The sequence below is a fragment of the Astatotilapia calliptera genome, chromosome 12, assembly GCF_900246225.1.
Source record: "Astatotilapia calliptera chromosome 12, fAstCal1.2, whole genome shotgun sequence".
In the NCBI taxonomy this organism is placed as follows: domain Eukaryota; kingdom Metazoa; phylum Chordata; class Actinopteri; order Cichliformes; family Cichlidae; genus Astatotilapia; species Astatotilapia calliptera.
In genome coordinates, this window is record NC_039313.1 from 4,219,453 (window position 1) to 4,234,387 (window position 14,935).

Genomic DNA, 14,935 nt, shown 5'->3' on the forward strand with positions numbered 1-14,935 from the left:
AGCACTTTATCTTGAAAGTGGTAAAAAAAAAACCCAACCTAAATATCTATTTAAACATAATATCACCTATATGTATAGAAATGTTGCAAAAGGTTCCAAAAGTTAACTGCCCATTTATAATCTCCCTTCTCTGTGACTCCTTCTGTGTTCATACAGGCTGACTGTAATAGAGAAATTGCTGATTTGCCAGCAGATGGAGACTGAGAGTCCAAATGATCTGAGTCTTGATTAAGTTGATCAGAGGGGATTCCCGCAGAATTTTCCTTGTTGTTCAGTGAAGATCAGGTCTTGATAACATTATGAAGGTTGTTGTGCCACATTTTGGCACACGTTTGCTCTCTGTTTGTCTAATCGCAGGCTTTGCTAATGTGTAGAGCAAAGCAAAAAAACAAAAAAAGCTAAACTATGATGCAACATTGGGTTATGGAGTTTAAGTGATTAAAAAAGGGTGTATGCTACAAACTACACCCAGCTGGTAAGGCTGGTTGCCAGAGAGCCTTCACTGATCAATGTTTTTCTACAGCAACAAGGTCTATAAAACCACATATCGTTGTGTTGTTTTACAGGCTTTAAGGTGTATTCTGTGTGCATTTTGTCAAAGAAACTGCAAAAATAAAATGCAAAAACAGGCAAAGGAAACACACTGGTCACAACAATAAAAATTGTAAATCCTTTGTGTCTTTAAATGATTTTTTTGGATTCTCTTCCCAAAGTAAAAAGAATAAATCAATCATTTCAAACATTCCAAAGTGTATTCAAACGAGATAGACAGCAGGTTGTAACAGGCTGGACTCTGATGTTGACTTAATAGTTTCTCAACTGAGCCTGTCTTTCCGTTCACTGTGAAAGTGCTGTTTTGCCCACATGTGGTTAGTAAAGCAATATAGTTATCCCCATGGCAAAAGACCTAATTAAGCTTTGCGACAACAGCTCTGGAACACAAAGCTCATTTGTTACTAATGGGAAATCAGCCCCGACTGTCATGTGAATGTGACTCTGCCATCTATGCATGAACCTCAGGCAGTAATGTGAAGGGAGGGTGGTCAGTATCCTGAATGCAACCTTTGTATTTGTGAAGCTTTTTCCCCACAGCAAGCCTTTTGTTGGCCTGGTCTGTGTCACCAAAAACTGTGACCCACCATAATGTTTAATACGTAGACGGTGCTGATGAGATACACAGTGATAATTATACTGTCATACAGATGATGTGCTAGTAAAAAGAATTTATGATGAGTGCAGCCTCATGTTGTTTATGTTTAATATTTAAATATCTTTATATTACTATTTTTATGTAATACACTCTATCGTAGTGTCATAGTACTTCATAGTGCTGAAGTAGATGATACTTTTACTGCACTACAGTACACAACACCACACAAGAACATACTGTATGGTTTGGTAAAATATAGTATATTGTGAAACTGCACAATATACTACTGTAAATTTTAAAAATCTATCATTGTGCTGTAAGACTACTCTCACATAAAACACTGCCTGAAACAATTACATGAAAATTAAACACAACAATATCATCATACAGACAGCTGAAACTGAAAGCGAAAGTATAACACAGTGATGGAGGAGTGGAGAGGCAAATTTCGTGGTACTAACTCTTAAATAGTACTGTAATATTAGTAATAGTTATTATTATTATTATTATTATTATTATTATTATTATTATTATTATTATTATTATTATTATTATAGAGATAATAATAGTAGTATTTATTGCTAATAAAGTAATAGAGTTTTAAGTTTGTCAACTCCAAACCACTGATTTTAACACAGGAGATTCTTTTTTCACACATTTATCTTCACTCACAGTGTAAACAGAAACTGTGACAGGACCAGATTGTTTGCTGTATTTTTTCCCGATTAACTGTATTTACATTTGTCACTCATTAAACCTTTGTTGACGGAAAACAAGGCCCCAGGTGCTCATATATTCCATTCATGCCCATTCCAGTTGTTAATGATTACCTAATGTTATTGTATTTTTGTCATTACAGACCATCAAATACTGCTGTTTAAACCCAGCTACCTCCGCTCAGGGAAAAAAGGAAGTAGCCCTGGGAGGTACGCGGAGCAGTTCTCGTCTTACAACCAAATTATCTCATTTGAACCAAAACCACATGTTTTCCTAAACATAATTAAATACTTTTGGAGCCAAACCTAAACCTAACAGCTGCCAAAAATAACAGAGAACAAGAAGTGAGAACGAACATAACCTGCAAGTGAAACAGAAGAAAGCACAGGTGTGAACAGGCCTGTGGTTCTACTCACACACTCAAGCTAGGCGAGCTAAGCTAAGCAAGCTAAGCTAAAAGCTAAGCAAGCTAAGGTTCAGTCAAACATCACTTGATCATTTATGAATCATGGAACTAATACGTGTTTCCAAAATCTTCCAAGGATTAAAAGAAATTTATTCGCTTTCTTAGTTCCTTTTTCACTGTTAAGCCATTTGACCGCATACATGTGTGGAAGTTTGATGATGCAAATAAAATTGCGCTTATGCCAAAATCACATGATGAAGAAAATTTACCCCTTTCATGTTTTGCACGCATGGAAGGCCTTACTTCCCATTTCTGATATTTCTTTACTTTCCTCTAATTTTCACACCCTCACGGGACACGAATAGAATGTATGTAGCATGTATCTTTATTGTTATTATGCGGTGCAGAAAAATTTGGTTTGTATCTCCACAGATTTTAATAAGATTAAGTTAAACACACACACACGCACATACACACATATACTATGCAGATATGATTGCAAATATGTAAATTATAATGTGTATTTTTTTTCCATCAAAGCTAATGGAACACAGCAAATTAATATGGTCTGCTGGTCTCAGGCAGGGGTCTCATGCTTGTTGAATCAAACGCTGTGGGAAAGAATTCTAATTGCTCACCGAGTGACACAGCTAAGCAACAATAGAGCAGTGTTGTCTGCTCATCAGCTCCCTATCATATGCGTGTCACACAGACATACACGGAAGCAGTCTTGGTTAAAAACCTGTTTGATGACCGACTTCTTCAGAAAAAAGAGAGGCTTTAGTCTCTGAGTGATCCAACACATATCATAACAAAAACCTAGTGTGTATCTACATCACATTTATGCTGAAAGACATGTGCCATTGTTTAGTTTAAAAAAAAAAAAAACATAAATTACAAGAAACAATTCCACTGCAGGAAGCAGCAAAAAGTACCACAAAGAATGGCCTTCTTAATATGGCACAGACTTATCCCTGTGGGGATATGACATGGATATTACACATATTTCACATGAGGAGGACGTTTTAAACGCTTTCAGGGCCCACAAGAAGGCAACACCCTTAAGCGACCCAATGTCACAGAGTTCTGCAACAAAAGGGCTGTGCGTCTTATCACATCACAACACGTTTGACAAGTTCAGACAGGAAGAGCCACACACTGCCAGGCGCTCACTGAATACAGCAGCATATTAGTTTGTTTATCAAGCAGTCCTTCACAGTTTAACACAGCACAAAAGATATAAAGGAGATAAACAGTACTGCTGCGTTCAGGTGCCTCTGGTGATTTTCCAAACCTTTGCTTGTTCTCTGTGTTTTCCTGAGCGAAACTTAGTTTTGCATACAGTGTTCCTGTCAATAACGCCATCTACCCACCATGTAACTATTGGAACTATCACTGAACCAGAAGGAGTGAACTGCCTATTTATTTTTGTACAGTTTTTCCTCTTGTGCTTTGGTGAGTTAGGGAAACCACGTCTTTTTTTCTTCTTTTTACATTTTGTTTCACATAGGGTTAGGTAACACTTCCTCTTACTGGTTGGTTTTGTTTTTAGCTTTGCCTATGCCTTCAGTTTTGGGTACTGACCTTTTGACCAAGAGTCACTGCTCTTGCTCTTGACGAAGGCGGTCGCACTTTTCTCCTCTCCTCCCCTCCCTTAGCTTCCCTGCTTAGCCTCTTATGTCCTTGTCTAGTCTCGTGTTTTTTGTATTACTTTTCCCTGGAACACTCTCTCACAGTCTGTTCTCTAAAACCTAAAAGAGGAATTATGGATTTGATCAACTGGTCCCTAAATGCAATTGACACCCCTTTCTCAACGAGAAGTTTGGGCTTGGGTGAGCCTGAGTGCTGAAGATATCTACCTATTCGGAACCATGGTAACAGGGTTCTTTCTGATCGGAGCTGGCTTGGCCCTGACTTATCAAAGATTTAAGAAAGCAGAACCGGCTGTTCAAACCCCCACAAGGCTGCCCACTGGGATTGAAATGATGGGACAAGACGTGAGTTTCTCAAAATGGGCTCATTGAGTGCAGCACGGATAAGATCTTGGAGAACGCACGGCTGCCGTGAATACTCAGAATAAGATCTCTGAGTGCAGACTGGATTACATCTTGGAGGGGCTCGCTCGGAATAACATCTCTGAGCGCAAATTGGATTACATCTTGGGGAGGCTCACTGTGGTCGTGAGTTCTCAGAATCGGCTCTTTGAGCACAAGAATGACAACATCACAGAGCGCAAGTTTGATAACATCATGGAGAAGCTCACGGCTCTCCAATGGGAGATTGAGAGACCAGTGTTGGACTGTTAGAACAGCTTTGAAATTCATATGAGCTGTTCGCACTAAAGTAAAAAGCACCATCACTTTATGCGGATACCCTTTCGGTGCCAGCTGCGGTCGCAAGGCTGGAGCCGAACAAAAAAACCCTGATAACGACTGTGTTTAGTCTGTTCCTTCCCATTCCATGCAAGACCACCTGGGTTGGCTGGAAGACTGTTTACTTAGCCTGGCAGGGCGAAGGACACTGTCTCAGCTGAACTCTGGACACGCACACACATACATATATACTGATATGCACACACTTATCCCCCCTCCCTTTCCAAACGCCTTCGATGCTTGTTCCCTCCTGGGAACACGGCGGGTCTGAGCCCGCGCTGGAATGGTAGCGCTGGGCAGGATGGCTGCTGTGTTTGCTTCGGATTACTCCTCACCCCCCACCCGACCCTGTGGCTTGTCATGTGTTCCATAATGTTGTGCTGTGGACATTTATGTGCTTTTTTGTGCAGAGGAGTTTTTTTGTTTCCTGCTGTCCTCCCAGGAGCCCAGCATGAGTAGAGGTCTCTTTTTTCCTCTTGTACTTTCCCATTGTAGTGTATATTTCAGTGTTTTTTTTTTCCGTAACACTACCGATCTCCGACCTGTATCCCTATGTGATGTCTATGATGTGTGTGTAAGGTCGGGGGGGGGGGGGGGGGGGGGGTGTGTGTGTCCTATTTCACTGCAGGGCAACCTGCACATGGCGAATAAAGCCTTGATTGATTGATAGATTGATTGATTGAGTAGTAACAAACCACACCTTTAATTGTGACTGGCAGCTGGACCTGGCTGCAGCTGTTCCATTTCCCTACCTCTGGACCTGGGTATTACAGAAATCTTCACTTATTCTCATTCATATATAGTCCTTCTTCGTGATTTCTTCCAGCTTGATTAGACTCTCAGTTCCAGACACACTGAAGACTGACAACATAAACATCTACCGTGTTTCTTTGTGGGTAACACTGTTCTTTGAACACCTCTCCCTTCTTTCTCCAAACATAAGCAGCGACTTTGTGGCCAAGGAGCTCTAGTTCCATCTTATCTGACCAAATCACGCACTTCCAGTATACATAATCTGTCTCCTGGTTGTCCTTAACATGTTTTAGTCTGACTTGAAGGTGTTTCTTTGGCAGAAGTGGAGTTTTTCTTGGTCTGCACCCTCAAAGTCCATTACTGTGCAGGGCTGATTGTTTCTTTGAGACTACAATTCCTGACTTGGCTACATCATTTATAAGTATCTTGGCAGTTGTTCTAGTGTCTTTTTGTTTGTTTGTTTTTTTCGGCTTTTTCCCAGAGTCTTTGAAATCTTTCTCTTTTTTCTCAACTCTATTTATTTTATTTTTGGCATGATGCTTTCTCTTTTCTGCACCATAACACTGCGACAAATTCCTTGGTCGTATACAAATCCGGCAATAAAAGTGATTCTGATTCAAGAAATCATCACTGAAGTTTTTATGCTGTATGTTAATTTGAAGATAACCCTCAGTTTTAACTCGATTTTACAAGCTTTAACTATTACAAAGCTAAAGCACATCATCATGGTTTGTGTTGTGGTATAAAACACTTTTGTCATTTTTTATTTTTTTAAATAATTCTGTTATTGCGTGCAGATAGAAATAACTTATGCTCTCTGAAGAAAACTACTATGTTTAGAAATGCTATGTTGGAAATCCACATTAAAAAGAATGCCGTTTTTATACTTTTTATAAGATAGGTTGACATGAAGTAAAAGTTATGTTGTGCCAAACATGTCATATGCATATTTCTCAGGTCACATGGGGGTTCACAATACTACAAATTCATAAAAAATACGCAAAACAGGCTCCTCCACAGCTCTACATCAAATTTCATATCTGGCTTACACAAACATATAATTTATTGTTTTGTTTTGTTTTTTGTTTTTTTGTTGATGAGTGAGTACAGGGGTGGGATTTAATAAGTTTTCTTCGTCCCACTCCTTTTTCAGGCAATTTTTGTTTTTTGTTTTGTGCATTTTATGTTCAATATAGGTATTTGTTGTGCCTGGAAATGAACAAATAAATGAATGAATGAAATGCTTTAGAAATGAAACAAAGCTTAAACAAAGCTTAGAGACATATATCTAAACACTGAAACATTTCAGTGTGTGCTTAGCCATTTCATGTAAAACTGACATTCGTAGATCATCTATAACAAACAAGAGAACCCACTTCCTGCATCTCCACAGTCACATACACCCATTTCCTGTGTCTGAATAGTTTCATCCAAACGACAAAGCCATCGTTATCTGTGCTAATGAAGTTATGAATGTGCACATGCAAACCAAATCTGGATATACAGAGCCCCTGTCAAGTTAAAGGTAACATAAGCTCTGGATATAGATATAAAGCACAATAAGACACAATAAACACGGGAAAGGTTTTTGGTCATCTATCCATCTATAGTCTTAACCGCTTCAGGGTCCACTTCAGGGTCGCGGGCTCTAACGCAGATGCCACTGGGTGGGGTACACCCATCTATCAGACAGATGGAGAGATATCAGACAGATGATGAGTTATCAGCCAGTTTAGAATCCCTAATTAACCAAACATACATGTCTTTGAACTGTAGGGAAAAGCCGGAGTAAACTTACAACTCCACGCAAGGAAGCCCGAGCCGGACAGCGGTTCTTGCCTCTTACTATGAGGCAAGCAGCGCTAACCACTGTTTCACCACTAACAGTAAATCCCACGAGCTGCGTGGGTGTGAATTGGTACAAATGCAGCACAGAAATGCCGAATATTCCCCAGATTTTACTGATACTTAAGCACGTAAAATTAATTTAATGCAGCTGTCATGGTTTGAATATAAATCGTTATTTGCAATGCATTCATAGGTTTAGTAATATATGTATTTAAAACATTTATACTTATATAGATGAGTATAACGGATATTAAGTGTAAAATTGAATAAACAAAAACAAAATAAGTAAAATCTCTTGTCTAAACTATAAACTACTAGGTGCATACTTTACACAGTTGCATAGACTGTGGTACAGCGCGGGGGAAATCCGGGAGTTTTTCACCACCGTTTTGCATTTGACGTTGTACGTAACATGATTTTTCATAATCACGAGGTTTCCGGGAATACCTCGAACGCCTCACAGCCAAAGCGCAAACAAGTTGTGAAGCCACAGGAGAGAGAAGTGAAAGTGAGTAAGGTGAGCTCGAGCGCAGAAAAGAGGATACGGATAAAAGAAAACAGAGAAATATCTCTCTGTCTTAATTTGTGACATTAGTCCGGATAGAGCAGCGGAGCCTGGGTGTTCCTCTTACTGCAAAGTCGAGTCGACTCTCCCCTTTTAAATGCGGACTCTGTGACAGTTTCGACGCAAACAGCACGAGACAACATGGACTCGGTAAGTGCATACCTGCCTCCTCTGAGCTAAAGGACATTTAAATGGCTTTCACAAAAAACACGAGATGAATGAGAGATAAAGTTTGTTAGAGCTGCCGTTTTCTTTCTGTCTTTTGTATTTTCTTTACTTTTAAGAACGCCTAAAGCACGCTGTGACCATTTATAGTCTGTTATGGTACTAATGAACAGGCAGGTCAACCTTCAGTTCTCTTAGCTTAGCTTAGCTTTTTACAACCCAAACTAACGTAATCATCCAGAGACTCGGTACAGCGAGATAACATGACGTCTGTGAAGGTTCTCAGTTAGAGATAACATGACGTTAATTCATACATTAACAATGTGAAGGTGAAGAGAGGCTAACCCATTTTCAGTCAAGAGAGGCACCAGGTCATGTGTGAAATGAGATAGATGTAAACTAAATGGAATACATTTATTTATTATATTTCTTCTCTTTTCATTTTTAAACCTGCTCATTTAACACATCCTGCTTTAAGAGTAAACATCTAAGATTATAACAATTTATGGACCAGCAGAACACTTAAAACAGTGCCATGATACAACATACTGAGCATGTTATAACATGATGTGGCTTACTGGGATAATATCAGGTACCTGAATGCGGGCAGGCAGGAGGGAGGGAGTGAGGGAAGGAAGGAAGGAAGCAAGGAGGGGAACTGGAATGGGCAGCATTTCCTGTGTCAAGACACCGCCATCTGAATTTTAAACATACACCATTGTTCAGCTGCTATTTGCTATGCCCAGGATGAGATAAGCCCAGCATAAATCAGTTGTCACCATTGCTGGGTGAGATGCAAGTTTCTTAGCCAGGTCCAATGAAAAGCAGACCGCAGTATGGGAGGGCTACGAAAGCCTTTAGAGAAACAGACAGCTGAGCGTGAAGTGAATCAAGGTGCTGAGGCATATTTGTTTTGCTCTGTCTGTCAGTTTCCTGTTCCTGTCAGTATCTGAGATGTCGGTTTCCTCTCACGCCCCAGAGGACGAAGGTGAAGGAGAGAGCTGTCAGGATACCAATGGCCCTTTGGTCAAACTATCCTTGAAAGTAGTTCAAGGATAATTTGACTTGACAAATATCCTTGAAAATCATCCCTCTTGTTGTTGTTCTGCTCATTTGCTGTCTAATAAACAGCTGGTACCAGTCTGAGTGGCAACACGTTTTCTTTTTAATAGTTTTAACATGTCAGAATGTGTTTGCTTTACTGTATAAGTTAGTTTGTTCTGTGAGTTGCTTCCAGAAATATATTTGTAGCTATACAGTTTAACAATTAACATATCCCTGCTTAAGCACGCTTGAAAAGCAGGTGACGGGTGGAGAAGAGTGCTGCTGTGTTTATAAAACAAGATGCCAGTCTGACCTGTATCAGGCAGCCTAGATCTTGTTGGTGCTGGTTGCCATTTTTTTTATTTGGCAGCTTAATGTTTGATTCGATTTCTTTTCAAAAGTTGTTTACAAAAAAACGACACCAATAAAAGTAATATAGTAATAGAATTAGAAGTAACTAAACATCCAGTGTTGCTACTTGTTCTGTTTAAAAAAGAATTTCCACAAAAGCCCACTGAAACGTCTCAGCTCCATTAAAGGAGACCTGTTATTATTTTTCTTACTTTCTCTCATATATACAGTTACAATGGTAGAGGCTCTTAATTAACTTAAGCAGAGACATTATAAGATAAGTGACTTCTGCAACAGCAAGGTAGAAGTATAGTTTTAAACTCTTAAACTCTCGATCTAATTTATTTAACCTTAATTGAACCAGATGCTTGAGATTAAAATTGTGTATTGGTGGCAGATGAGGGGCTGCACAAAGACACTAAATTAGGATTATTTTTGACCATGAATGATATGAAGCTCTACTCTAATAGAGTCAAAGAATGAAAATATACCCTTGGTAATGGGCATAACAGGTCTCCTTAAATTTGATAGCACATATTTGAAAGTGACGCACAACAGGAACAAAAACTGGAGTCATCCAAATTAGAAATCCAATCTTGTGACTTTCTTCTTTTTTTTAAATTTGATTTTAGTTGTGACATAATGATGTGCGCTGACCTGCATTTTTTGGCTACACAGATGACTTCCACAGTCACTGTGGGCATGCTCACTGAGATCCTCTGTTTATCCAAAAACACAAAGAGCGCCTCACAGTTTGTGTGTCAACTGACATCTGTCATTATGTCACCGTGAGAAAGTTTAAATAATGTGAGCACATAATTCCTGTGAGGGTCCTAGGAGGTTGGGTTGGTTTAGTTTTAATCAAACTGTGTGTTTTGATTGGACAGGAGAACGGGAAGAGCCACCTGCAGAAGACCCAGGAGGAAGTGGAGGAGGTGAAAGTCATCATGCTGCAAAACATGAACAAAGCTGAAGAAAGATCTGGCAAACTCAATGAGCTTGAAGACAGGGCTGATCTGCTGCTGGAAGAGGTACACTGTCCAAGTGGAAAAGCATCATCTCTTAGCACAGCTCTATTTTGCCTACATGTTCCTTGTAAAAGTCTTTAGCTTTTATTTTGAAGGTGAATAACTGGGGCAAATGGCACACAGATCCCCTCTCCACAAGCACCTTTGGATTAATACTAAGACATGTCACATTGATGTCTATAAATATGCTTTAGGTGGAGCTGGAGAGGAAAGCAAATGTGCGATTTACATCCTGATTCTGTTTTATGGTGCTATATTTAGAAAGGTATTTCCTATTGTTTCTTAAGATGAATGAAACAAGCTGGTCTCCCTGGGTATGAATATCCTTCCAGGGGTCAACAGCGAGGTTGCATCATTCCCACATTGCCCCATTGGCTGCGTTACATGACACTGGTGAGGAGCCAGGGGGAGAACTAAAAAAGCAGACAGGCAAATTGAAGTTCAAGAAGCAAACTGAGCTACTTTTGAATATCGTAGACTGTGAAAAAAACAAGGTTCGGTTCCTATGTGTTTCAAAGAAAATGCATAGATTCTTACAGAGGATCTCACCGATACAAAAAAGGAACAGGCTTACCCCAGACAGAAGTAAGCAAGTTTGACAAAACTGGGATCAGCTAAATCAAAAACATTAAAACTCTTCAGTCCAGAGCTTTCATTTACACAGCTTTGCTCACTGACATTACTACCACCCTACTCAGCACCAGATCATTTGCATTGCACTCAGACCACAATACAGGAAAAAGAATCTGCCAAAAGGTGACACCTGGAGGCAACTTTAAATCGTGGGTTATAATGTAGTTAATGTAATCTATCCAGTTCAATAGAACTATTAGAATAAAAACACCCCGAAAAATCATTTATCCCACTTCATGTATGCCTGTCTGATGAAAAAATATGATCAAACTGAACCAGAAATATGTGGGCCCTAAAGAGAAAACAAGATGAAAGAAGCTAAAAAATCAAAAGCTGAGACATAAAGCAAATCTCTGTGGATTTAACATTAACAGGTTTGAATAAGAAAGCACTGATTGCTGCAGTTATATCGAAATCTCCATTTTTCTTGTACTTTCCTGTTTAATGAAAAACACGCTGACCTTCAGTCTGTGACTCGTTTGACCTAAAGATACAAGGACTTCCTCTGGATTTGTTTACGTGATAAGTTTACTTGGAAGTGGCATGAGCGTGTCAGTTCTGGGTTTTATCTTTGTGATCACAGCTATTAGACATTTAGAAATGTAATTATACAAGAATAAAATCTTAAACCTTTTAATTTTGTTTTTCGCAGAGTAAAAAGTTTGAAAAGACATCCACCCAGGTGAAGACACAGAAAAGATGGGCGAACAAGAAGATGAAAGTGGTGCTTATTGCAGTTGCGGTGGTAGCAGGACTCATCATTCTGAGTCTTATAATCGTTGCTATTGTTCAAAGCACCAAAGGAAGTGACTAAAGGTAAAGCACCTGGGAAGAGGAGAGGAACTGTAACTGTGGAACTCCAGCATCTTGCCTGAACTGTTCTCTATGACATATTTATGGAGGATAATTCCTGTTCTTCACTCTACTGCACGCCTTAAGTTGATATGGTACCGTGGGTTGCTCAGCTGCTTTTTCTCTCTCCTTTTTAAAAGACTCCCTTCTTTAAAAGGTGATGTTTTCAAAACACTGAACAGCCCACACCAAGAGATTATAGGTGGATTTAAAGTCTTATAAGTTCACTGGATGAATATCAACAGAATGAAACTGGTCCACTGTCCTCCCAGTGAAATCTCACTGCCATGAATATTTATTCAAATGGTATCTACATACTAAGTAGATACCATTTGTGTTTTGCCCCCTTTCTTTTTTTTAAGGAAAACTGCAAGTATTTTTAATCAAATATCACCAGGCTCCTGCTGCGGTGCCCATTCATCTCTCAGAGATGATCAAGAGATGAAAGAAAACAGAACAGATGCCAAACTTTTATAAATATGTATCCGCCTCAGATAGCTCCACGTGGGAAAGGAGAAATAAATGTCTAAATGTGATAAGTTTAGGTGTAAAACTTACTGTCCTCACAATCATTAAAATGTTTTTGTGTTTGTTATTTTTGAGTGGTTTATTTTAGTGTCAGGTTGCTCTTCTTTTCTTTGCTCAGATACAATCTCCAGATTTCTTCTTCATGTTGCACTTACAAACAGAATGTAAGGTCTCCACGTGCCATGTCAGTATGTCATGTGACCAGCACATGTGGATGGAGAACAGATTCACTCCTTGACCGTCTCATGTTTGGAGTCGTATTGTTAATAATTTGAAAGTCTGAGCTTGGAGCCCTCAATAACGGGAAAGACAGTTTCTGTTTATCTGTAGTCAGAACGAAGAGTATTAGAGAAAGCAGTGACCCCTGGTGACTGATGTTTTCATTTTAGATAAACATGCTAGGTAGAGGCCAAAAACCTCTGTGGAACCATAATATTTATATGTGTGTGGAGCTTTCCAAATAATCAGGTGACTTGGTTTGTTAACATAAGAACTATGTTCACTGTTATTACTAACTGTCAGTCTGTAACCAAATAATAGAAACCCCATGAAGATATTAACATTAGCCTACACACACACATATTGTAACTGGACATTTAATAAAAGAGTGGATTACTCTTACAGTTCACTGATGCGTAGGCATGTGTCACCTTCACTCTAGCAGGAAATTACAAAGACATGCTGTGCAGCGAGGCCAGACAGTGATATTGCGAGGTGAAAGGTGATTGTTTTAGAGCTGTAATATGTTCACACGATTCACTGTGGCTGCACTACTGTGCTTGGAGTTTATGCTGTTAGAATCTGTGGTACCTGCATTATTATGGTTAATGATTGTGTAACAGTCTGCATGTCAAAGTTACCAATTCTGTGTTCTTTTGTTAGCTCATTAGACCAAAATCATTTCTGGATAACCGTAGAGCTGACTGACAACAGTTTCCCTGGGAATAAAATATGTTATCAACACAATGTGCTTTATAGCAAACTGGGCCAGGAATCTCTGTATATTTGCCTCTGAACTCCTCCTACATGATAAGGAACTGAGCAACCAGAATTGGCACGTAGCTTCTTGCTCACCAGAAGATTCTAATCTATATCAGATATTATGATCTTGTAATGTTGCCTAGCAACCACTTACAACATCTGAAGCTTTTTCTTTTGTATCTGCAGCTCTTTATAAATGCATGTTCATGGCAACATCTGATTTATAACAATAATCTTATAATCCTACAGTGATAACATGATAACTGTCATTTTATTTATCAATGATGCTTAGCATGTTACCTAGCAACCACCTAACAACAGACTGAAACCACAGATCAAGCAATACTACAGCATGGTCATTACTTGAGAGATAAATATAAGGGTCTGTTTTTAAGTTTGGATCATGAAAATAATAAAAATATGGATTTTTGAATGAGCAGAATAGATTCACTTTTATTTATATATTAACAGTATTAATCATTTAATTTTGCACACTTATTAACACAATATATGCCTATACCTGATTCTCATTTTACTACACTTAAAAAAAAGAAAACACATTACAGTTTTCAGTATCAGCATACCCACATTTACATATGGCAGTGAAATATGTGCCCATATGCATCTTTCCTTACACTTTGTCTTCATAGCATAAGCCTTTATCTTTAGGCTTTGTGAAACGTTATGAACAGACTTTCAGTAAGTGGACTTGAATTTTTCTTCAGTTTGAGACTCCATTGTGTAAAGAAATAATTAAATAAAAACAACAACAACAAAAGAAATAATTAAATAACACTAAAATGACAAATGGTAAAAAAAAATACATAAATAAATAAATTATACAAGTCAAACACCACAAGTTAGATACACACAACAGGAAAAATAGCAATAACGGCCTTGTATAAATTAATTAGAGGACACATAAAATCATGTGAGAAAATGTTAAAGCTAAAAAATGAACAGCTTTTATAATCTGACATAGTCTTTGTGAAATTTACCAAATGCAAATGTTAAACAATTTTCTAATCCCCCCTGTCGCGGGATTTTGTAAATAAAGTCTGAAACACTGAAAAGGCTGTGTTCACGCTATTTATTACTGCGCGCAGGAGAGCCAGCACACACATAAAACATTACAGTTCACAGTCATGCCAGCTTTGCCTACACACAACTGTTCTTCTCCTTCTGAGCAAAAGAGTTAGCAGATAACATAGCGAAACATCGTTAAGCAAAGCTAAGCAGTTTTCACAAAGTCACGCTGACACATACACATACTTCATCTGAGCATACAAAGGTTTTACAAAATCATACAGTGAAGTTCTAACCGCCTAAATCTACATGTGAGGTTAAACTAGAATTTTTCTGCAACACTCCAAGACACAGGAGAGAACAAAACTGTGAGGGGACATGACGATGACAATGATTTACAATGGATAAAGCTGCTGCAGCAACACACATCATTGTTATTGCTGCTCTTTCAAGACTTTGTTGCTGTTATTACTGCTCTTTCTTATGTTGGGAAAAAGATTTGAACCCAACACCATG

General features: G+C 38.7%; 1 protein-coding gene across 1 annotated transcript; it reads left to right on the plus strand.

The window, feature by feature from the left end:
• Positions 1 to 7,690: 7,690 nt before the first annotated feature.
• On the plus strand, positions 7,691 to 13,378 carry vamp5 (vesicle-associated membrane protein 5). The gene is made up of 3 exons (XM_026188533.1): positions 7,691 to 7,961; positions 10,259 to 10,402; positions 11,685 to 13,378. The coding sequence occupies exons 1-3, from the start codon at positions 7,953 to 7,955 to the stop codon at positions 11,844 to 11,846; spliced, it is 315 nt and encodes a 104-aa protein (XP_026044318.1). The 5' UTR covers positions 7,691 to 7,952; the 3' UTR covers positions 11,847 to 13,378.
• Positions 13,379 to 14,935: the final 1,557 nt, after the last annotated feature.